The sequence below is a fragment of the Balaenoptera ricei genome, chromosome 8 (genome assembly GCF_028023285.1).
Source record: "Balaenoptera ricei isolate mBalRic1 chromosome 8, mBalRic1.hap2, whole genome shotgun sequence".
NCBI lineage: Eukaryota > Metazoa > Chordata > Mammalia > Artiodactyla > Balaenopteridae > Balaenoptera > Balaenoptera ricei.
The window spans coordinates 75,815,831-75,841,122 of NC_082646.1; the positions used below are offsets into that span (position 1 = coordinate 75,815,831).

At 36.8% G+C, this 25,292-nt stretch overlaps 1 protein-coding gene across 1 annotated transcript in view; it reads left to right on the plus strand.

Moving 5' to 3' along the window:
- Window positions 1-25,292, plus strand: part of ZDHHC13 (zinc finger DHHC-type palmitoyltransferase 13) — a 49,183-nt gene that overhangs the window by 12,518 nt on the left and 11,373 nt on the right. Inside the window, 11 exon segments of the mRNA XM_059931255.1 lie at window positions 2,963-3,108; window positions 5,893-6,015; window positions 7,689-7,766; window positions 9,307-9,451; window positions 10,863-10,927; window positions 12,311-12,473; window positions 12,714-12,839; window positions 15,408-15,541; window positions 18,670-18,770; window positions 23,892-24,016; window positions 24,887-24,949. Of these exon segments, the coding sequence (XP_059787238.1) occupies window positions 2,963-3,108; window positions 5,893-6,015; window positions 7,689-7,766; window positions 9,307-9,451; window positions 10,863-10,927; window positions 12,311-12,473; window positions 12,714-12,839; window positions 15,408-15,541; window positions 18,670-18,770; window positions 23,892-24,016; window positions 24,887-24,949 (1,269 nt within the window).

Genomic DNA, 25,292 nt, shown 5'->3' on the forward strand with positions numbered 1-25,292 from the left:
CTGTGCGTTTGTCATATGTGGCCTTTATTATGTTGAGGTAGGTTCCCTCTATGCCTACTTTCTGGAGAGTTTTTATCATAAATTTGTGTTGAATTTTGTCAAAAGCTTTTTCTGCATCTAATGAGATGATCATATGGTTTTTCTCCTTCAGTTTGTTAATATGGTGTATCACATTGATTGATTTGTGTATATTGAAGAATCCTTGCATTCCTGGGATAAACCCCACTTGATCATGGTGTATGATCCTTTTAATGTGCTGTTGGATTCTGTTTGCTAGTATTTTGATGAGGAATTTTGCATCTATGTTCATCAGTGATATTGGCCTGTAGTTTTCTTTTTTTGTGACATCTTTGTCTGGTTTTGGTATCAGGGTGATGGTGGCCTCATAGAATGAGTTTGGGAGTGTTCCTCCCTCTGCTATATTTTGGAAGAGTTTGAGAAGGGTAGATGTTAACTCTTCTCTTTGATAGAGTTCACCTGTGAAGCCATCTGGTCCTGGGCTTTTGTTTGTTGGAAGATTTCTATTCACAGTTTCAATTTCAGTGCTTGTGATTGGTCTGTTCATGTTTTCTGTTTTTTCCTGGTTCAGTCTTGGAAGGTTGTACTTTTCTAAGAATTTGTCCATTTCTTCCAGGTTGTCCATTGTATTGGTATATAGTTGCTTGTAGTAATCTCTTGATTTTTAATTTAATTCCAATTGTGGTCAGAAAACATACTCTGTATGAATTCAACCCATTTAAGTTTGTTGAGACTTGTTTTATGGCCAAATGTATTATCTGTCTTGCTGAGTGTTACATGTGTACTTGAAACAAATATCTATTCTCTTGTTGGATGGAATTTTATGAAAATGTCAGCTGGATCGAGTTGGAGGATAGTGTTAAGTGTTCTCTATCCTTTTCTGATTTCTCTCCTCTTCTCTATGCAGTATGGTTTTCTGTTTACTCATTCCATAAGTTGCTGAAAGAAGTATTAAAATATTCAACTTTAATTGTGAGTCTTTCTATTTTTCTTTTTTGCTTCATGAATTTTAAAGTTCCTTTTGGGTGCAAATGTATTTAAGATTGTTATGTCTTTTTTTCCTTAAGTTACTTAAAAATTTATTTATTTATTTATTTATTTATTTATTTACTTTATTTTTCTGGCTGTATTGGGTCTTAGTTGTGGCACACGGGATCTTCGTTGCGGCATGTGGGCTTCTCTCTAGTTGTGGCCTGCAGGTTTTCTCTTTAGTTGTGGCTCCAGAGCACGTGGGCTCTGTAGTTTGTGGCATGCGGGCTCTCTCTTTGAGACACGCGAGCTCAGTAGTTGTGGCACGTGGGCTTAGTTGCCCTGCGGCATGTGGGATTTTAGTTTCCTGACCAGGGATTGAACCCATGTCCCCTGCATTGGAAGGTGGATTTTTTACCACTGGACCACCAGGAAGTCCCTGTTATGCTTCTTAATAAATTGACTTCTTTAATATTTTGCAGTGTCCCTCCTCATCTCTGGTAATATTTCTTGTGCGGATGTCTACTTTGTCATATACTAATATAACCACTACATTCCCTATGCTTAGTATTCCTTTATGCATGGTATATATTTTTCTATCCTTTTACTTTTAACTTATGTATGTTTTTATATTTAAGGTAGGTTTCTTGTAGACGATATGTAGTTTTTTTGTTGTTTTTTGAAAAAATCCAATCTAACAAACTCTGTCTTTCATTTGGTTTTCTTTAGACCATTTGTATTTAATGTGATTATCAGTATAGTTAAGTATAAATATATTATCTTGTATGTTTTTTCCTTCTCTGTTTTTGTTCATTTTTTCCCTACTTTTCCTGCATTTGAAAAAATATTGAGTATCTTTTAAGTGTTTTATTTTATCTCTGCTATTGGCTTATTATATGACTTTGTTTTATTTATTTAGAGGTTGCTCTTGGGTTAACATTATACACGTTAACTTATCACTGTCTATCTGCAAATACTATTATAACATCTCTTATAACAGTATGTTTCTGTTTCTCTATTATCATCAAGGAATTAAAAAATGTAAAAAAGTGTGTTACGTTTACCCACATAATTATACATACTTACCCATGTAGTTCTATCACTCTTTATTCCTTTGTATTGGTTCAGATTTCCATCTGGTATTATTTTCCTTTAGCCTGAAGAACGTCCTGTATCATTTCTTGTAGCATTAGGTCTGTTGGCAGTTTTCTTAGCTTTTGTTTGTTTGAAAAAAGTGTATATTTCACCCCTATTTTTTGAGAATATTTTTGTTGGTGTTTCCAGGTTTAGTTTTTTCTTTCAGCTTTTTAAAACTGTTTTGCTTTTGTCTTCTGGCTGGTACTTACTGATAAGAAGTCTGAATTCATTCTTATCTTTGTTTTTTTGAACATAATATGTCTTTTTCCTTTGGCTGCTCTTTTTATCATTGGTTTCAAGTGATTTGATTATTATATGCCTTGGTGTAATATTATGAGGTTGGTTCTGCTTGGGTTTGTTGAGCTTGTAGGAGCTGTGTGTTTATAATTTTCACCAAATTTGGAAGATTTTTGTCTATTGTTTAGTCAAATATTTAAAAGTATTTCCTCTTCCTCTTCTGGGACTCCAGTTATACATATTCAAGAACTTGATTCATTGGGAGGTATCCTTAGGGTGTGTCTACCACGACTTCCTGAAGCAGAGGCCTACTGTCAATAGCCATGACCCTCCACCTACTACAAGTAACAAAATCCATTGGTGCCTTTGCATATCACCTTTGTTTTATGACAAAATATGTAATTTGGAATTTTCTAATATTAAGCATTTAATCCTAGTGGATAGAATTAAAATGAAAATCTTCTGTAAGATATACCTCTAAGACTGAAAAAATAATCATTTAATTAATAGATATTGTTGATAGTACCAAGTGCTTCATGATGTAATTGAATGTGACGTTAATTCTCTTACTGAGCCTTGTCAAATTACTCTTACTTTTCAGTGCAGGAATCACAGCCACGGCCCCCACCCTCCAGGATTTGGTCGACATGAAGTCTGTGCACATGAAAACAAAGAACTTGCCAAGGCGAGAGAAGCTCTTCCTCTTATAGAGGATTCTAGTAACTGTGACATTGTAAAAGCTACTCAGTAAGTCTTCCCAATGCTTTGTTTTATCCTTAGATTCTATTGAATTATAATAACGCATGTATGGTTCATGGCACTCCAGTGTACGCCTTCCTCCCTTCATTCTCCAGTAATAGTATGTTTGTCATACCAACATCAGAACATTTAATACAGTACACCTTAGTTGTTTGTTATTAGTTTCTCCCATTAGATTGTGAGCAACTTCTGAGCAAAAGCCTGTCTTTTTCATCTTTGTAACCCCAGTACTTTTACACAGTTTCTGTCTTGTATTAAGTAGTGCCCAATAAATGTTTGTTGAGTGAATGAATGGTTTTAAATGACACTAAAACTAGACTCTGAGTTTGAAACACAAATCTGAGTCTTTTAAAATGTACTACAACCTAAATATGAAGATGGGATAGAAAAATATCAACTCACACATTGATGTGTAGTTTAAACATTTATTTATTGAGTACTTTCTATGTACCTATTGTTCTGGGTGCACTGGAAAAAAGTCAGTAAAATAGAAGTAGGTTTTCTGACCATTTGGAACTATAGACAGTTATTTTGCTTGCACTGAAAATGAAATATGTTTTGAAAGTTTCCCCTTAAGATCTCCATTTGTGGGTTTTTGCATTAAACCATTTCCAACATTTTCACCCTTGTGGATCTCATTGATTGTTAACATCTACCCCACCTCTTGCCATTGAATATATTTTGAAATATTTTATCTGTCAGATTATGTTAATTAGTAATCCATTTTCTTAGTAATCAAATATAAGCCTGCCCATCAGAGCTTCTAATCTGCATGAAAGAAACTAATGTAACTGTACTAACTTGATATAATTTCTGTCAAAAGCAAAGATGTTTGGTGATTAGTTAACCTGTTTGGCTTTAATGTAGACTAATGTATTGCTTGTGTTAGTTAAAAAGTTATTGACAATTATTTGAATATTCTAATTACTAATTTATATGAACGCTGGAGGCTCTGGGAACCACTACTTTAGGTGAATATTGTTTGAATTATTATATTTATATGAAGATGAGAGTGGTCTTAAGGTAAATAGATATTTGCTTTAATTAGAATGGAAACATTTAAATGTTTCTCTGCTACCAGTAAAGCTCTGTAATGGTAAGTGTGAGAAATCAGGCTATATTCCCAGGGAATATCAATAAAAACTCACGTTATGTATATTTCCCAAAATTTTCTTCAGGTCTTGGACTTTAAGTGGTTGTGAGAATATATTTAGGTAGTATTTGGGAAGGGTGAAAGACAGCTAGCTAGGATAGGTGTTCTTGTATTTTCTAAACCACCAAAATCCTAATTATTGTGTACTCTTTATATTTCTCGTGTAAAGGGAGTATTTCTTTTCCAGTAAAACGTTAAAGTTGATATTTAAAAGATGGAGAATATAAATATTGGGTTGGCCAAAAAGTTCATTCGAGTTTTTCTGTAACATTGTACAAACTTTTTGGCCATCCCAATACATATGTATCATTATCAACAATTCATTCTCTTATTAATATTTTCACTTAGCATTGTCAAATGGGTACCTCCATCTTTTAAAAAATGCCATAAAGACAGACAGACAGGCTCACACACATTTTGGTGAGGCAGAGGTTATTTAACAGTGTAGGAAATAGAAACAGTTCTTCCATTTTGTTTGATTTTGACCCTTGAAGACATATCGAAACTTTCAGGTCCCTCTAAATAGAAATAAGTTTCAGAGAAAGTGCTAAATGGTCTGGTGGGTCTTAATAGTTTGTGTTGAAAAGAAATAGTGCTAATGAATGATTTTAAAAATTATTTTAGCATTAAAAAGAGATATTTCTCTTCTGCTTTTCATTCTGATAGTGAGTCAATTCAATAACTCTCTTAAATATCCCTTCAGTCTGTCCCTCCTTTTACATTCCTGTTGCCTCTTTTTCTTTAGGCTCCCATTGCTGCTCGCCTGCCTCTATTGCAAGATCCTCTAAACTGGTCTCTCAGTCTTGGCCTTGAATTAGCTTCCATACTGCCACTAATGTGATCTTTCTTACAGCCAAAAGTCTGAGTGCTTTCCTCTTTAAAACCTTCAGTGGCTTCCCCATGCACTATAAAGTCTAAATTTCAAAGCATGGCAGAGAAGGTTCATGCAGTCTTTGCCTACCTCTCCTAGCCTCATCTCTTGCCATTGCCTTTCTTATGCTAATGCTTCTGTGGTCCTAAATTGCTTATATTTCTCCAGACATCCACGCAGTTTTATATCTCTGGTTTTCATACATGCTATTCCTTCTGCCTGAAATGTCTTCCCTTCAACCTATAAAACATAGCTTGTGTATCAGGTTCCATCTCCTTCAGGAAGGGCTAATCATTCCTTCCTTTTCTATACCTATACTGTGTGCATATTTTATTGTTGAATTTATCCCATTCCAAGTTTGCTTTTAGTCTCTCTCCCTTATTGTGAGGTCATTGCTTGGGCTTTGTTTGATTCAGGGATAAGGTTGTCATCCAGAATCAACACCATGTATTCCTGGTGCATTCCTGGTGGAAAATCAAATGAAATTTATTGAAAGAGGGCAAATGTGAATGTTAAAGTTTATTTAAGAAAATCAAGTTCAACTCCAAATGGATTAATCTGATCATTCAGTAGCCAGGTTTACTTTTGTTGTTTGGCTTTATAATCTGTCCTCTTTGTGAATATCTTTGTTAATTATTGTATTTCTATGTTGGCTGAAAGACAGATGGGATAAAGATATGGTAAAAGGAAGAAATTTTGATATTTGAAATTATTTTAATGGTATCAATTATGCATTTTCTTATTTCAGATACGGGATTTTTGAACGATGTAAAGAGTTGGTGGAAGCAGGATATGATGTCAGGCAACCAGACAAAGAAAATGTGTCGCTTCTTCATTGGGCTGCTATTAACAACAGGCTGGATCTTGTAAAGTAAGATGGGATATATGTGTGTTAATTAAGAGTGTATTTATAATTTTAGATCTTTCCTTCATTTGTCTTTTTCCTTCAAGTTCAAGTATGTATGTTGAACCATCTCTAATCCTTTACTGTAAATGAATACTTGAAACTTTGTGCCATGCACATTGGTTATCGTAGTATTGAAAAGGACCTCAGAGATCGTCTGGACCAGGACTCTCAGTGGCCCAAAAAGGAAAAATAAAAATAAAGCCACAGGGGACTTCCCTGGTGGTGCAGTGGTTAAGAATCTGCCTGCCAATGCAGGGGACACGGGTTCAATCCCTGGTCTGGGAAGATCCCACATGCCGCAGAGCAACTAAGCCCGTGCACCACAACTACTGAGCATGTGCTCTAGAGCCCGCGAGCCATAACTACTGAGCCCGCGTGCCACAACTACTGAAGCCCGCGTGCCTAGAGCCCGTGCTCCACAACAAGATAAGCCACCGCAATGAGAAGCCCACACACCACAATGAAGAGTAGCCCCCGCTCGCCACAACTAGAGAAAGCCCGCGCACAGCAACGAAGACCCAGTGCAGCCATATAGAGAGAGAGAGAGAGCCACAGAGGCCCATCATAAAGATAGAGTTCAGGCAATGAAATTGAACATTTTTTGAAAAGGGAAAGCATAGCACATTTTCCAGGATAGAACAGATAGTTTCATCTAGTTTAGAAGAATCACTGAAATATTTTATGTTGTAATAACGCCAGGAGGAATGGATAGGTAGGAGAATAATTTAACTTTAAAAACAAAATTATATATGGAATACATTTTAAAGTAGGCATGTGTTAGATTATATAAAATAGTTCCCCTTCATAAAGCACTACTACCTACCCATTGTTTTTGTTTTTTCTTTGTTTTATACCTTAGCATGTAAAATGTGTATGTATGTGAATGTGTATATGTTTTGTATTATAAGTACTTAAAATCCTTGAGGTTTAAAAAAGTAGAAATATACTAAAGTTTAGAATAAACATATACTCACAAGTAAACTCCTTTTCTGTGGAAATAAACTGGTGTATTGTTTAGATAATATGATATATGAAGCACAACTTTGAAATAACGAGACTAATTCCTGTAAACCGCTGAAGAAAATAAGTCTCTTTACCTTATAGTTTCACTTTATACAGTGTATACCATCTGTGCCCCCAAAATAGAGAGTGAAATGCTCAAAATGTCTAACTTCTTGGAAAGGATTTTGAATTAATTTTTTGCTACCTACTTTTAGAATTCATTCCCACATAGTAATTCTAATTTTAAACTGTTAACAGTGACATAGTTTCACCTTTCTTCTTGCCAGTTAAGTAGAATATCTGTAATAGAAACCTTTTGAATATAAACCATTTCAAGAGTGTTGTGGTGGTTAGAATATGTAAAGAGTAGTTATTATGTGTTTGGTGTATAGTTGTCATGGAATGCTCATGACAGCAGGAGTAATTACTTAACATGATGAGAATATTTCACCAGGGATTTGTTTGATGCTGTTGTGACTCTTTCAGACCTCTGTAGATCTGAGTGTTTTTAGGGAGGGGTATTATTATAATTTCTGTTTTCTAATACATTTATTACTAAGAAAAATTGATGTTTTCTTTCTTAGTATGAATTTTAAGTTTTAAATCTTATTTTCGTTTATGTCTGCTTTTAACAGGTTTTATATTTCGAAAGGTGCTGTGGTAGATCAGTTGGGCGGAGATTTAAATTCAACTCCTCTTCACTGGGCCATCAGGTAAAGGTTTCTTTAAATAATGAAATTGCTGTTCAAAATCAAAAGTGACTTACTCATTTTCTGAATATTACAGACCAGCACTTTCCAGTAGAATTTTCTGTGATGATGGAAATGTTCTATTCTGTGCTGTCTAGTAAGGTAGCCACTAGCCATACATGAAATGCAAAATGTGGCTAATGCAACTAAGGAATGGAATTTTTAATTTTAGTTAATTTTAACTAATTTGAATTTAAGTAGCTGTATATGACTGGTAGTCCATATTGGAAATTGCAGTTACAGACCATTTGAAAGGCTTTCTTTCCTTTTTACCCCTTCATTCAAAAATAAATAAATAAATAAATAAATTACAGTTTTAAAGAGTTTGCAGAGATGATGTTTTTGTGTTTAACTTGGGGCTCCACTATGATGCTCAACCTCAAATATGTGTATTATATTTTATAATCAAAATAAATATTTTTAATATTTGATCACATGGATAAAAGTGGTAGTTCAGTGAGTGTAAACTCAATCATTTCTTTTCTCTCGTATGTGTTGGCATCTGAAGCTGAAGTTAGTAAGTGTCTGTGTGGATACTTAACAACTTCTTAATCTTTCATTTTTAAAAAATTTTTATTTATTTATTTTTGGCTGTGTTGGGTCTTCGTTTCTGTGCGAGGGCTTTCTCTAGTTGTGGCAAGCGGGGGCCACTCTTTATCGCAGTGCGTGGGCCTCTCACTATCGCGGCCTCTCTTGTTGCGGAGCACAGGCTCCAGACGCGCAGGCTCAGTAACTGTGGCTCACGGGCCTAGTTGCTCCGTGGCATGTGGGATCTTCCCAGACTAGGGCTCGAACCCGTGTCTCCTGCATTGGCAGGCAGATTCTCAACCACTGCGCCACCAGGGAAGCCCCTCATCTTTCATTTTAACTCCATTCTCTCTGTGTTTGGTGGGATTGATATGAACCTGAAAGTGAAGTGAATAATTGTTCGTCTAAGGCAAGGAACTGAATCTTTTCTCCATAGCCAAGAATTTTGAGGAATCTGGGGTTAGCTCATCCCCCTGTTAAGCTACTGAGGTACAGTGCTTTCCAGAGAAATGAGCCATTTTCAAAGAAAAATATGTAGTTCCTAAGAAAAAGATTACCACAGTATACCTGCAGTCTGTGAATGTTATGCTGTGGCATATCTGCTTCATGATTATTTTTTGTTTTTAAAATAGCAACAGTAAAGTCTTAAGTGGTTTTTAATTTCCATTTTTATCATTAGTTATGTAAAATTATTTACACATGGTAGTAATCTTACACATAAGATTTAAGGTAGATTGGGAGGTTATTAAGTTTATTACCTGCACTGAAGAAGGACCGTCCAGATAGTTCTAAGTTTGGAGCATCTATGTAAAAGACATTTAGAGAATCTCCAGTGTTTTAAAAATCTGTGTATTATTAGGCAGTACTCTTTAAATCTAACCAAAATCCTTCGTGTCTTAGGAACATTGGTTTCTCCCTGAATTGTTCTCTTTTTTGCGTGACAGAATACAGTATAATTTTTGTTCTTTCTTTCCAGACAAGGGCATTTACCTATGGTCATATTATTACTGCAGTATGGTGCAGACCCCACCCTTATCGATGGAGAGGGATTCAGCAGCATCCACCTGGCAGTGTTATTTCAACACATGCCCATTATAGCATATCTCATCTCAAAAGGACAGGTATGTTTTGAAACGTTTCTTGTGCTCCAGCTATTGTAAATCTGAAGGGATTCAGAGGATGATTACCAGTAGTCTGTCCTCATTTTTTTTTTCTGCCCTCATTTTTAAAGTAGAAGTTACAGATATCCAAATATTCAAATACTAGCCTCAGTAAGTCTAGCTATTGAATACTGCTTTTCCAGCTTCATTGGAGCAAAAAGGATAGGTCATTTAGCTCAGTAACATATAATAGATGTTTCTGAAGCTTGTAAGCCTATAATAGTTTTCCTTATGATCCCAGTAATTTGCAGAGTTTTTCAAAAACATGACTTCAAAGCCGTATTTTTCTTCTGATTGAATGTGGAAATGGTAGTCAGATCACTAAATTAACCCATCATTTGCTTTCATTATTTAAGTCCAAGTGGAGACCAATTTGAATGTATGTTTCTTATTGTTCCCTAAAGTAATTCCATGAAAAATGACTTGCCTTAAGAGGCATCCATTTATGGCACTGGTTAAATTATAGGTTGCTGGCGGTGGGAGTTTCACTGTCAGCTCTACTTGCCTGGGATATGCTTTCTGGTAGCACGTAGTTTATATATCAGTAGTCTCTTCTGTAACAGGCGTGGAAACATGTTTGCACAAATGCTGTTGGGATGATCGTGTTCTCTTTAAATAAGCACTTCCTCTTAGACTTAGTCAACTCAAGTAGAATAATTATAACCTCTTGGGTCTCATTTTGGAAAGCTGTATGACGAGTCATCTTTTCTGCTTCTCTTTGGGCTTATTCCTCCAAGGCCCATAAGAATATTCAGTAATTGACTCTTTTTTTTTTTTTGGCTTGGTTGAGGTATCATATACCTCAAATCTGGGTCCATTTTATTAAAAGAAGCATATCCTCTTGGAGGTATGATTTCCCTTTTTTTTCTATATTCTAGAAAATAAAAAAGAACTTTTCATATTTTACTCTTTGAAACATAAGTTCAAAATTGCAAGTTGCCTCAGAAGATCAAGAGTTCACTATTACTGGAAGTGTTTAAGTAGAGACTGGTTGACTTTGTGTAAGGGGGGGTGTAGTATGAATTAATGTGTCGGTTAAAGTCTAAACTAAGTGACTTCTAAGGTCTCTACTGTCTCATATTTGATGGTGTTTATCAACATTTTTCTCTTTCCCTTAGTTCTCTTCCACTCACAACATACAACATTTAAAATCATATATTCAGATTTTCCCTTTAAAAATGTTTTGTAGGAATCAATGGATTTTAACCCTATGGATGTGAAGCAGAACATTCTTTTATTCAAATGATACTTGAATCCTTCTTATAGACACACTAGTGGTGTTGAATGTATTAAAGAGATACTTCTACTAAGAGAGGAGACAGAATCTTGACTGTGTTTACAGTTAGGCTGATTGACTCTTCTTTTTGAACAGAGTGTGAATATGACAGATGTAAATGGGCAGACACCTCTCATGTTATCAGCTCACAAAGTACTTGGGTAAGTGAGTTTAATTGAATTGCCTTATTCTGACTCTTGATCCAGCAATTTAAGTATCTTAGTCTTTGTGAGATGACACAACATTCTGAGGAAGAAAGTAAGATTTTCCATCTTGTGACTGTGATAAGGACTTTTAACGTAGTTGTAGTTAGAAAAGCACCATTGAAGTAAATTTTCTGTTTTCTGGTAGCTTTGGGGAAAAGTTTGAAAGCTACTAATAAGAAAAAAAATTTCCTTACAGAACAGGTAGAGATTACGCAGCATATACTTATTAACATGATGTACATTTCTTAGTTTACATTTTTCAAGAATATCTACAGGTTTAAATGCTCTCATAATTTGAAATGTAGATGAGAAATATACTTTCCAGAAAACAATAAATTTTGAGGTTCTCTGACATTGTTGACTGCTCTGAAAATATTAATTATAACTGATCTATGAGAATAGTATGTTTATATGTTCATATCAGTTATTTACATATTTAAGTTTTTGTGATTATTGATCACCATATTGTCCAACTTCTGTTATTCTTCTATTCAAATACATGCTACAGTTTGCCCTGTATCAGTTTTGTTTCCAACGTTGTACTTAATTTCTGATTCTGCTTTTACTTAAGATGTCTCCCCTAGGAACTGAGTTAGTTCTGATGCCATTTCCTTTTAGCTCATGGAGAGATGGGGCTGGGGTAGAATTTTGTCAAAAAGCATTTTGTCATGTTTGCTGGTAACTGTAAAGTCAGGTATAATGTTTAAAAATCTTGATAGAATAAAGTAGAATATTGTTTTATTAAAGGAATCTCTTGAGTAGTCATAAAAGAAGGGAAGGTGTTGACGATGAAGTAAAAATATTTCATTCAACTCTGCTGTCAAGTCCATAACTTTCTATGGTAAACAAATATTTTAGGACATTATTTATACCACTTTATGCAATAATTGGTTAGAGGGAGAATGTGAAGTTAGCTTTTGGTTTATCTCCTCAAATATAATGTTGTACATTTAATTTTTTAATTGGATAAATAACATAGCATTTAATGTTGGCCAAAGTTAAGTTTAAAAAAAATGTTAACCAATAGAACAGCAACATGAAAGTAAAAATTTGAAAAACAAAAGCAGTTATTCCACAGTATTGATGTTAAAATTACATTATATAGCAGACTGTCACTTAATAGATGTCTCTTGGGGCGAGAACTCTCCAGTATTAGTGCCTAGAATGGAACTCTGCACAGAGAAGTTCCTCAGTTTTCAGAATACTTACTGACTGGTTCATTGATACGTTAGCTAACAGTTTCATTGTTTACATTTACCCTTCAAATCATTCAGCTATCTAATATCTCTTTTGTTTTTTTGGTTTTTTTTTTCGTTTTATTTTATTGTTTTGAGACAGGCCAGAACCAACTGGATTTCTCCTAAAGTTTAATCCCTCTCTCAACGTAGTTGATAAAATACACCAAAACACTCCACTTCACTGGGCAGTTGCAGCAGGAAATGTTAATGCCATTGATAAACTCTTGGAAGCTGGTGCTAGCCTGGATATCCGAAATGTTAAGGTATGACCAGGTGTTTATCTCCCTTAATTTATTATATCTTGAGTTAGAAGACTGATAAATTAACATAAAGATAAGCTATACATATGTTTTCAGTTACCACAAGATAAGTATAAACAATAATAGTTGGCTACCCTTGGAATAAATACAGTGAATCTGTGATTCTGGTGAGTTTTTAAAAATGTTTAGCATCTATGGTATTGATATATCAAAAATATAATTGAACTTTTTCTTTTTTTTTAGGGAGAAACGCCTCTTGATATGGCTCAGCAAAACAAAAATCGGCTCATTATTCATATGCTAAAAGCAGAGGCCAAAATGCGAGCCAACAAAAATTTCAGACTTTGGAGGTGGCTGCAGAAATGCGAGGTACTTTCATTCAGGGCTTATTCTGTGGGCTGTAAGAACTGTTTTGTTCATTTGTTTTTGTTTTTTAAGGCATCAGGGGAAACCAGGGAGTTGGCCTAGTGCTGCATTATATCTGCTGATTATATCTTTCCCACACATCCCATTGGAAATTTGGCACTTTTATTGACAGTTTATTGTTGGTCCTTATCTAGATGGCTCTAAAGCTCCACGAATGACCAGCAAAATCTAAGTTGTGATAGAGAATATAATTAAAATTATTACAATGGGGTATTGAATTGATTTCACTATTTAACGTTTTCATATATGATAGTATCGTCTTATCGAATAATAATTAGTAATTATACCTTTAGGATGATTCTAGATTAATAGGCATGGGATTTCTATGCAGAGGGTCATCATGAATACTACACCAATTTTGCATTTAGGTATGTGGAGGGAGAGAAAAAGAAGTAATGGTTACTCCTGTCTCCTTTGCCATCTCCTCTGCTCTCTCCCCCCCTTTATTGGTAGAGTGCCCCAGGGTTTTGTCCTTGGACCTCTGTTCTGTCTAGTCATTCCCTTGGTGATTTCATGCACTTCCATGGCTTTAAATGCCGTCTCTATGTTGACAACTCCCAAAGTTATGTCTAGTTCAGACCTTTCCATACTTGCATATCCAGCTACCTTGATTTGTCCAGTTCACCATCCAATAGGCATCATCAACATAACATCCAAAACTGAGCTCCTGATCTCTCCTCCCCACTGTCCCTAACTGTTCCATCTACAGCTTTCCCCATCTCAGTAGGTGGCAACTCCCGCTCTCCAGTTATCTTTGCCTTTTCTCTGTCATATCACGTATCCAGTCCATCAGGAAAACATATTGGCTAGTTCTGCCCTCAGTATATATCCAGAATCTGACCCTTCTCACCACTTTACCATGGCATTTTGGTCCAGCCACCGTTATCTTTCATGTGGATTTCTGCAGCTGTCTGACATCTCCCTGCCTCTACTCACCTCTAGTCTCTTCTCAACAGAGCAGCCAGGTGAATCTTAAAATGTAAGTCAGATACTGTCATTCATCTGCTCAGAATCCTATGATGTCTCCCACTTTCTCCCAGAATAAAAGCCAAAGTCCTTACAATGGTTTCCATCTAGCTTTTTATATACTATAAAATTCAGTACATTTGTCTGTCTTCCTCTGCTAGAATTTAGGCCCCGTGAGAGAAAGACCTTAAATTCATCGATGTGCCCCTAAGTGCCTGGAACAGTGCCTAGCATATGGTACGCACTGGAATATTTGTTGAATGAGGAAATAGTGTGGCTCATCTGTGAGTATTGTATCTGGGATTAAAATTTTGAGATCCACATTTAATTGTTATTTCTGTTCTGAGATTATGTTGCTTGTAGATTCCAAGTTTACCTTTTTAAAAAAAAAAATCTAGACTTGCTCATTTTGTGTTATCATGCAAATTAGAATTGGAAGCATATTAAAGATTTCATATCATTTGAAATTATCCATCCTCAGAACGTGGCTTAGGGAAGTAAAGATTGAAGAAGATAGGGCAGAATATATTTTCTCCCTTGCACGAGCCCTGCTTACTTCCAAGGTCATGTATATTGCACTTAAGGGATTGCATTGTACAGATGTGGTGCCTGGCTTCAATGCAGATAGCCACACTGTTGGTTTGTAGACGCTTCATTCTTTTAACTTTGCAGAATAAACCCGAATTATTAGCATCCTGAGAATATGTTTAAGTCTTTGGCCTCCATGTGACATTTGACACTGAGAACTACTCCCTTCTTGAAGCTCTCTCCCCTGGCTTTACTGGAACCTTTCTTCTGGTTCTCATCCTGCCTTTCTGGTCATACTGGTCACCCTTACTTACTTACCTTTTGGGACTTACCTTTTTTTCCCTTGAGTGTTTCCGATGGCCAAGATTCTGCCCCTTTCTACCTGCACACAGTCCAGGATGCTCTTCATTCCTGGCTTTCCCACCTATATACTGATGAACACCAGGTTTTCTCCTGTGTGGTAGGCCTGCTTTTCTGACTGACTCCTGGCTATCTCCTAGACGTCCATAGGCATCTACAATTCCATATGCCCTAAACAAAATTCAAACTTGTTCCTTCTAACCTTCTTTATTAGGGGATGGCACCATCCGGTGCCCAGGTTGGAACTCTTATACTCTCTTCGTCGAATCTTGGGTGTGTTGATTTTTGTGTGGTCTTTTTGTCTTGCTTTATGCTTTCTGACATATAATACTGTTTGAAAGAAATTATTTTTTTAAATGTCAGCTATCATTAACACTTTTCTTAAAAGATCACCATTTCTTGGAGTGGAAGAAAGCAAAACAAAACATGTTTAAGCAACATTTTATTAATGTAAGGCTTTTAAAAGATTGTTTCCAAGATCTGTAATTTCTCAAACTTCAGATTTATCAATCAGCAATTTTGAAGAAAAATTCTGTGTTCTGCTATTGTATTAATTGTTACTGTATATTTAGGAAGTAGTTTTTCTATTGAACTAATTATTATTAGATACTTAGGAGGTAAAATCCATAAGTTCTAAAATTCTGAATCTCTTAATAGCTCTTCCTGCTGCTGATGCTTTCTGTGATTACCATGTGGGCTGTTGGATACATATTGGACTTCAATTCAGATTCTTGGCTTTTAAAAGGATTTCTTCTAATAGTATTGTTTTTTCTGACATCTTTGTTTCCAAGGTGTGTATATTAATCTTTGCAAGGCTGGTTATAGCATTTCCAATTTGAGTGCTTATTTCTATTGCTGATTAGCTGGAGTTGCAAATTTTTATTGAATTATGAATGTTACTTATCACATAGAAACATCCTCAGGGTGGGAAGGAAGAGCTTTGATGGCATATGATTTGACTGAAAGCAAATTGGTCAATCCAGTAATTTAACTGCATTGACAATTGGTGGAAAATAAATATCCTAGCTCACTTTTTGATCTCAGTGAAGTTAATTAACTGAGTTAATCTCAGTTAATCTCAGGGAGATTTTTGTAACTGTTTTGCATCTTGAAGCATTTTTGCCCATTTTTCAGAAATTTTGTTTTTTCCTATTCTAAATTCTAAATTCTAAATCTAGATTCTAAATCTAAATCTAAACTAGTAAACTAGTTATTTTTGCTCTTAATGTTTTTTGGTTGAAACAACCTAATTAAATCACAGGAAGTTATAAAATAGTAACTATGGTATGGTTCTATTTTTAGGAAAATATTCATACATGATGTATATAAAGATTGCCTGGGTTCAAGTCAAGCTTTACCACATAACAGTCTGACCTTGAGCCAGTTGGTTTACCTCTCTGTGCCTCTATTTCTTCATCTATAAAATGAGGATGATAATTGTGACAACGCCTGCCTCATCGTTAATACGAATACAATGGTTAGAACAGTGGCTGACACACAGTACTCAATAATCATGTCACACCCCAATCTCTTCTTCTCACCTCCCTTTCCCAGTAGAATGGCACCCAGTTCCTCACATGAATAATGGGTACCATCCTTGGATTACTGTCCTCCTCTGTTCTTCCTTTCTCCTCACGTCCCCCACTCAGCACATTATCAAGTGCTTCCTGCTCTGCCCCAGCTGGTCTGCTCTCTCCCTCTCCTCAGCTGGCACCCACGACCAAGCCTCCCAACTGGTCTCCTGATTCCATCTCTTACCCCCCTGTAGTTCCTCCTCACTTGGCAATCAGGGTGGTATTTTAAAAAGGCAAACCAGTTTGTCTTTCCTCCTTGTGTAAAGCCCTCAAGTGGCTTTTCCTTGTTCTCAGAATGACATCCGAACTCCTTGCCTGTGAGGTATTATGTAATTCATTCCCTCCCTTCTGACATCATCTCTTCCCTTCACTGCCCTCCATCCTTCTTTCTGTTTCTAAAACACATCAAGCTCATTCCCACCCGGGGCCTTGGCTCTTGCTCGTGTCTCTGTCTGAAGGGTTCTGATACCATATTGTTGCATAGCGGGAGACGTCAGTCAGGCGTCAGCTCCAGCGTCCCCTCCTCAGCGAGGCCATGCCTGACTGACTCTACTGCATCACCCCATTGTATTTTCTTCATGGCACTTAATCACTGTTTCCTGGGATGTAAGGCCCATACAAGCAGGACACTTGTCTCTCCTGTTGAACGTTTTCAGTCACTGAAAGGAGAATGTAACGATGATGATCCATAAAGAGAATCTGAAAGGAAGTGCTGGGATTATGAGTGTTTCTGTGTCCTTCTTTTGATTACCAGCATTTTGTAGAAGAAGCATGAGTTGCTTTTGTTATAACAAAAAACAAAGCATTAGAGGAATTTTACCTCTTAATCACTCAAGAGCAGGACAGTAGTCTGGAAATGAATTTAAATGTTAAGTAAAAGTTCAAATTTCTGAAAAATAGCAAAATGCCTAAAATTGTCTGCTATTCAGAAAACTTATAAGTTAGAGATATTCATTTATTTCCCACTAAATGGGTTGACTTGGTCTTCAGATAAATTGTAAGCCAAATTACAATCATCACTTTTTTCTTTTTTCCAGAGAGAAAGCAAAGGCTGGCAATATCTACTCACCTAGGATAGGGGCATTTGAGATTTTGTTCGTCTTAATAGAAACTCACATTACAAAAAATTTATATGGAAACTTTTGTTTGCGAGTTGAGGGCTTCATATGCTAGGCTTAGCATATGTACACTATTCAAATAGCAGACAAATTCATATGGCAACTGCTTTTATTTCTCCCACTCTGTAGAGTCCCAATTTCACGGAGGTAAGCAGCTGTAAACTTCCACTATTATTAGGCTCCACGGGAGGTTGCTTATTGATCCAGGCTGCTATGAGATACCTGTTAGAAGTAGACAGGTCGTAGTAGCAGGCTGTTACAAACTAGGTAGTTCACTGCACCACTTAATTAGGTCAAACCTATTTTGCTGCAGAATCTCAGACAAGCCATGCCATGGAGATTACATGGGCTCTATTTGGCCTATTCTGGCAGCATATTGGGGACCTGAGGTTTGGGATCTTTAGTTGTTGTCAAATATTATTTTATCATAATTGTGTTTATGATCTTGATAGCTTTTTAAAAACCCTTTAATATCTATCATCAACCTTTTTTTTTTCTGGTATAAATTTTAAAGTAGATCCAGGTAATCTCTATTCATGCACCGATTTACTATATTGAGTATTTATTGTAAAAGACAGATTTTTTCTTTTGAGACAACAATATTAAGCGTTTGAGTAAGTTATATGTGGACTTCCAAAGTGCTTTTGACCCAAGCGAGATGGTTGGTGTCTGATGACTAGTGTCACTGTTCGCCTTTACGTGTCTTTTTACATCAAGCGTCTGCTTTGCAGGCTGTTTGTAGGATGACAGTGCTCAAGGTTGTGTGCATCCGTATGTTTCAGAAATACCCTGCTAGCCTCTAGAAGAAAGCTTGTTAAATGCGAAGGTGAATCTCCAAGGATTTATATTTTTGCATTTCGGAGTATTTGAAAATATGATATGCCAAAAAAGAAAGAAATACAAATATATGTTGCAATAGAAGTAAAAAAGATTTGAAAGTATAAAGTTACTGGGAATGGAATACTGTATAAGTTAATTATGGGAACTAGAACATTCACTTTATGAGGTCCTGGTGCTTCAGTTTTCTCACATGTAAAATGGGGTGATGATGGCGTGTAACTCTGTTACCACATGGAAAGTGGTGCATAGCACTCGGTGAAAACTGTTGTTGTTATGTGAGGGCATCATTATTATTACTATTACTACTTAAGGGGATTTAGAACTAAAATTAATATGATTCGAGCTTATTTTCACTAATACCTTATGTTTATCCTTTTTTTCTTTTAGGTTCTTGGTCGGGTATAAGAACCTTATGTACTTACCAACAGTCTTTCTGCTGGGTTCCGTTTTTTGGATATTTGTGACTTGGTTCATCTTATTTGTTCCTAATATCCTTCCAGGTTACATTTAAATGCATATCTCATTTTGCTTTTAAAAATTACTAATGCCATTGTTAGAAATTTAGCTACTAGAAGAGATCCAGGGAAAGTAAGTCAAATTTATATTCATTTAATGGTCCTGGTTGAAGATGTTTGGAAATCTACTGAATTCTGGAAATGATCTCAGAGTACACTATGGAAACAACAGGTGTCTAGTATTGATTACTCATAGGAAGGAAACAATATAATGAATTACTGTTTTATTTAGATCCATAAAAATTTGTTGTATTGCCTTGAGATTCTCTTCAAGGTCCGATGGTTCTTTTAACTTGGTCAGCAGTTATAGGTGATGAATAAATCTTCTGGGTACCAAGGTCTCCTGCACGGGAAGAATACTGGAGGAAATGTGTCCCCTCAGCAATGGTCAGTGCAGTGTTATTATCCAAGGCAGTGATTTTCAGTTCACAGTAAAAATAAATTTGCATTGCCACCCAAAACGTATGTGAAAAAAAGTTTCAGAAAACAATAATCGGAATATGTGCTTTACTCTGATATTTTGTTGTTTTATCCTATTCTATTTCCTTTTTAACAAATGCTGGTCATAGCCCATTTATTTCTTTCATGACCTACTAATGGATGGCAGCCCATAGCTTAAAAAAAAAACTCATCTAAGGGATAGGTTTATCACTCAAGGAGCAGGGCCCAGGCCAAGTCTAGTCACCTAGAAGTGGGGATAGGGGTTACTTCTTGGTTTATAGTTACTTATAGCTGCCATTGGGAAGGAGGCATTTTCTCCAATTTTTGATGTTCCCACCTCTTTCCAGGCTCCTTTCTCCCCTTCGAAGGATCCTAGGAAGACATTAAAGTCTTGCTTTCCTTACAGGGAAAGAGAAGAAGGGGTATGGTAGATAGACACGTACCTTTAAGCGTATTCCTTTAGCTCTATGTTATTTCTCTTTCTGGTAATGACACACTTGAAAAGAAAGAATACTGTTGATGAGAGAGATGCATACACTCAGTTCAAGAATATTTTTCCATAGGAATAAACGTAAAGTGAGAGAGGCATATGAGTTCTCAGCGTGCATACATCTCCCTTCACTATATAGCATGTTTTTACTTTAGGGATGCTTTTTATTTCTGAGCATTATCTCTAATATTTTTCAGATTCCTTTCAATCTAAATGAATGGCACAGCATACCATGGAGGGCATTGACTTTTTTCAAAAGATTTTATTACATCTAACCTTTGTCTCATAATTATTGATTTGAGGGCAGCTTTTTAAGCACTAGCCTTATTACCACCACTTAATAAAGGCTTGGATGATATCATAATGTGATCCAAAAATACTTTTATCACTTGTAGAAGTCCCAAGGCTGGTAAATCCTATGGTAGTTGACATGGTACTGAAAGGGCTGGCTGATACTTTTATTCACCAACTCACATGCAGTGGAGTAAACACAGTTTAAAAATTGTGTTTCTTGATGAATTTTTAAAATGTGAGAAGCTCACACTATGTCAAATTTTGCACCTAAAATGTGGTAGTTTTTACATTGAATTATTTCAAATTTGCAGCATTAGTATTAACAAACATGTTACTCCACTGTAGTTTGAAAACCTCAATTACAGAGGTATTCAGTTAGTATTCAGCTTAGTATTCAGTTGAGTTTACTGCTGTTCAATATTTGTGAAGATGTCATTATATCAGAAGAACTGTTTTGATTTCCATAGCTGGCCAGAATCTTAAGATGTTGGAGTTGACAGGAAGGTATTTTACTCACACGTACAGCATGAAGCCGTTTGATCTGAGCACCCACGTGAGGCCACTGCTAGTGAGGGCAGGTCGGTCAGTAGGTGGCGCCATCAGATCAGTGTTTTTCAAGCTGAATGCTAAATGCTGTTTGAACTGGCTTGGGTGTGCACTGAGGTGCTGCCCTGGAAAGACCCAGCCTGAGAGTGTAGACTAGTTGTGTTGCCAAGTGTGGATTGCATGGGGCTTCCACGCCCACAGCCGCCTTGCCCATCATGGGAAGAGGGTCTGGGAAACTGTGGAAAGAGTACGATCTTTGGAATCAGACAGAATGAATTGGAGTTTTGGCTTTTTTTTCTTACTAGTTATGTACCATTGGGCAAGTAATTTCACTGAGTCTCAGTTTTTCTGTAAATCGGGGATAACAGTATCAAGTTCATGGGGCAGCTGCAAGGATTACTACGCTAGGATGTCTGTAAAGTGCTGACCATAGTCCCCATTCTGTAAAGAATACCTATTATTTTATTATTATTATTATTATTATTAATTGGTCTTATGAATAAAATCTGTGTGGAAGGCTACATGTTGGGATTAATTTTAAGAGCAGCTCTAGGTTAGCACCTCAGATGAACAGTTTCTTCTGGTGCCTTTTATATGTTCAGCAAATAATGTGTTTATCTTTTATGAGGCAGGTTTAAGAGAAGGAGAGAGGACCTAACTGATGAGTTTGGAGGTAAGATGAGGATTCAGGAAAGAGATGGCAAACCACTGAACGTTACATTTGTGATTCCGTCTCTAGCTGAGTTAAGTTTAAGAAGGATAAATATGTGAAGCCCTAATACTGGGTTTCAGAGGATCAACGTGTACAAGTGCGCATTGTTGTGGGAATGACATAGATTCCAGTCAAGTGAAAAAGAACCAGGAGCTTTGACTAAAAACCCAGCATGGGTAGTGATGCAGCTTTCAAGGAAGCCAGTATATAAGGACGATGTGAGTGTCCAAGGAAAAGACATCAGCAATCTCACTGTCTTCTGCCCTGGTCAGGACACACCTGAGATGTGTTCTTTTAAAAGAGAGCAGGAACAAAGCAGGAACATACCCAGGAGAGCGTGTTGCAGGAGGAATGCTGTTGCTGCTTATCCTGGAAGTGTGAGCTCTGCCTTCCCGTTTCAGGTGTTTGGAAGTCTGTCATTTGGAAGCCAGGGCACTGTATAGAATGAGCACTCAATAATTATTGAACAAATGGGGAAGCAGCTTCTGTAGGGTCTATCTATAGGACACCTATAGTGTAGATCTACAGTGTAGAAATAAAGGAGCTAAAGAATGAAAACCAGTTAGTCCAAGTTATAAAAAGGCAGATTTTAGATCCACGTTGAGAAACTTTTTAACTGCAAAAGGGTCACAAGCTAACTGGGGAGGCTGCGATGTCTACAAAACAACTATGACCTAAGGGCTAAGTGCTGTAGAATAAGCATTCTTAGGTTCAGGGAAGGGAGAGAATCCTTTCCCATAGGGAATCAGGAAAGACCTAAAGGGGGAAGGAGGGTTTTAAGTTAGGTCTCGAAGGCAGTTAGGACTTGGACATCCCAAAAATGTGGTTTTAGAAGTAGATGGTGTGAAGTGGGGAGCACTTGAGGGCAATGAACCCCACAAAGCAAGGACATGGAAGCAAGGAATGTTTGGCTTTTATGTGAGGGAATGTAGTGCGATTCAGTTTACTTGGAAGGAGAAAAATCCATTGATTCTCCTGGGACTGGTTTTGAAAGTTAATTCAGAATAAGAGCCCAAAATTTGGTCCAGTCAATACATATGAGATGATCATGTGATTAAACTGAATGTGTTTTTGAGACTGTGTCGTGTGTTGATCAGGATTTTATGGGAATTAAATTTCAGTTTCACACAACTTTTTTGGATCCTATCTCTTTCTTAAAGCCAGGCCCATCTGCAGATAAACAGATAAACTAAACCAACAAGATTCGTTCCTGCTTACCTGAACCAGATGTGGTTGTGTTGGTTTTCGTGGGCTAGAGCAGTGCTTCTCAAACTATAATGTGCATGTGCATCCTCTAGGGATCTTGTTAAAATCCAGAGTCTGCTTCTGCAGGTCTGGGGTGAGGTCTGGAATTCTGCCCTTGTAACAGGCTTCCAGGTAAAGCCATTGCTGTGGGACCCACGGACCACACTTTGAATAGCAAGCGTTCAGAGTTTTATTTTATGGCCACCTTTTCCACTCTGAAGTTTAGCAGAAGAACATCTTGGCAACACCTTGGAAGGCAGATACAGTTACTATGTCAATATAGTGATTTTAATTGGGCAAGGAGAACTGGTTTACTACTGGCGTATTGGTTTATTATTGCACATTCATTTGTCTTTCCCTGGGGCAGAGTTTTACTTTTTTTTTTTTTAATTTATTTATTTATTTATTTATTTATGGCTGTGTTGGGTCTTCGTTTCTGTGCGAGGGCTTTCTCTAGTTGCGGCAAGTGGGGGCCGCTCTTCATCGCGGTGCGCGGGCCTCTCGTTATTGCGGCCTCTCTTGTTGCGGAGCACAGGCTCCAGATGCGCAGGCTCAGTAATTGTAGCTCACGGGCCTAGTTGCTCCGCGGCATGTGGGATCTTCCCAGACCAGGGCTCGAACCCGTGTCCCCTGCATTGGCAGGCAGATTCTCAACCACTGCGCCACCAGGGAAGCCTGAGTTTTACTTTTTTATACAAAGAATTTGTACCATTTCAAAAACACTTCAAAGTGGGTAATGTTTATCCTTGAAACACTTTATCTTAATTTATCCATAATATCTGCCTTTCCAAATAGTATCTGATTTGTAATCACTTTGCAAGGAGAGCAATTTCTTTGTTTCTGAATTAACTCAGCCTAATACAGTTACAAGGATTAAGTTATGAAAACGTTCCAGTAGGAAATCTTTGCTAGCATTAATTTAATGTATAGGGAAATATTTTTAGTTGGCCTCTCTGAATTCAGTGGTTTGTTTCTTTGACTAATTTTGTTAAAATGATCAGAAAATACTGTTTTAGATGTGCACAGGAGAGCCACAGTTACACCGTTTAGATATTAATTTATTGGGATATGGAACGTTTTTCAATTTTTAGGAGGTTCTTCATACATTATAACTATTCCTATCAATATTTTATATGAGTTTCAACTAATGAGAAGAGATTAATTATTAGCCAACTATGAGCAAATTCCTACAGGATTAGAGCATAGAATGGGGCCAGGTTTGAGGGTAGGGATATGTGTACGTAAGGGAAGGTGAGGCTAGAATGCAGAGAAAAGAGACTCTTAGGCACCAGTGATGAAATCTACTTTCATCATAATTAGGCTGTTCTTACTTGAAGTCTGATATATTCCTTAACTTTGCTTTAACATTTAGCAGGCACCACTTTCTATTTCGTTTTCATTCTCAGCATAGTAGCCTTCCTCTACTTTTTCTACAAGACTTGGGCAACTGATCCAGGCTTCACTAAGGCTTCTGAGGAAGAAAGGAAGATGGTGAGCTTTCTCTGTAATGTTACTGATTTTTTTATAGGAGGGTATGGAAACTATAGAGGGTCATGACCATGTTGGTTTTTGTCGTGCCTGCGTCTCTCGTGCCTGGGACCTAATAGATGCAGTGTAAATGTGGGATGATTAAAATCAACAAACAGATTTCTCCACTGTCATTTATTTATATGAAACTTTTAAAAATATTTTTATTTTTTATTACAGTAATATCCCACCAGGACTTTTTCAGATATAATTTCTGTCAGTAGATATGAGCGCCTACTTCTTTATAGTAATACTTAGATAATGATCATACAGTTTAAATTCCCCCATTAAGTACATGGAGGGTATCTAGGCAGGGGTCAAGCAGAGTCCTTCTCCTTACTGGCTGAGAAGATGCCCCTTCTCTTCCTCAGACATGAAATTGTCAGATGACATGATGTGTCTTCCATTGCTCATGAATGTTTAGAAGTTGGGGAGACGGTTGTCTTCTTTGTTACCTAAAGCCAGTGTTCCTGAAAGACTGCCTTTGGTGCTTCTAACCATCAGTTCTGATGTATAGGTGGTTTTTGTTCCTTTTTTATGAGTGCATAATGTGTGTATTTATTTTTCTCTAGCATACTATAACTGAGAAATCATTGCCATTCATGGAGAAAAGGGGGGGTGTAATTTTTGTGCATTCTAATTTATTGGCTATGGTTGAAAATGCAGCCTTGAAAAGTCACATATTTCAAGCACAGAATGATATGGTGGCAAGTCTTCTAAGTTGCTTTTCTAGCTACCTCAGTTTGGAGAGAGAGCTGTGAGAATGGTATGTAACCATGCATCATCCATTCCTCAATAAAACGCAAACGTAAGGTCAAACTTGATGTCTTTCAGAATATCATCACCCTTGCAGAGACCGGCTCTCTGGATTTCAGAACATTTTGTACATCATGTCTTGTGAGTGAGTCTTTTCTTTATAATTTTTTTCCCATCGTAAAAGCGAATTCTTGGTTACATTGCTCATGTAAGCATTTTTCAAATCTTCATGGTATATTTATACACCTTTCTTTTTACCAGGTGTAAAATTTGTTTTCTTTAATTTTGCATTACTGTCAGAACAGTCTCCTGCCTTGAACATGTGGGAGAATGATGTTTGTAATCTCTTGAAGTTGCCTGTGGTTAAACCTCTTTGTGTGTTTTCTTTGCTTTTTCCTGCCATGAAGCATATGTTAGAACTAACTTGGAGTCAGAGGCTCATGATGACCCTAGAAACCACTTAGTGAAACCTTTGATTTAGCAA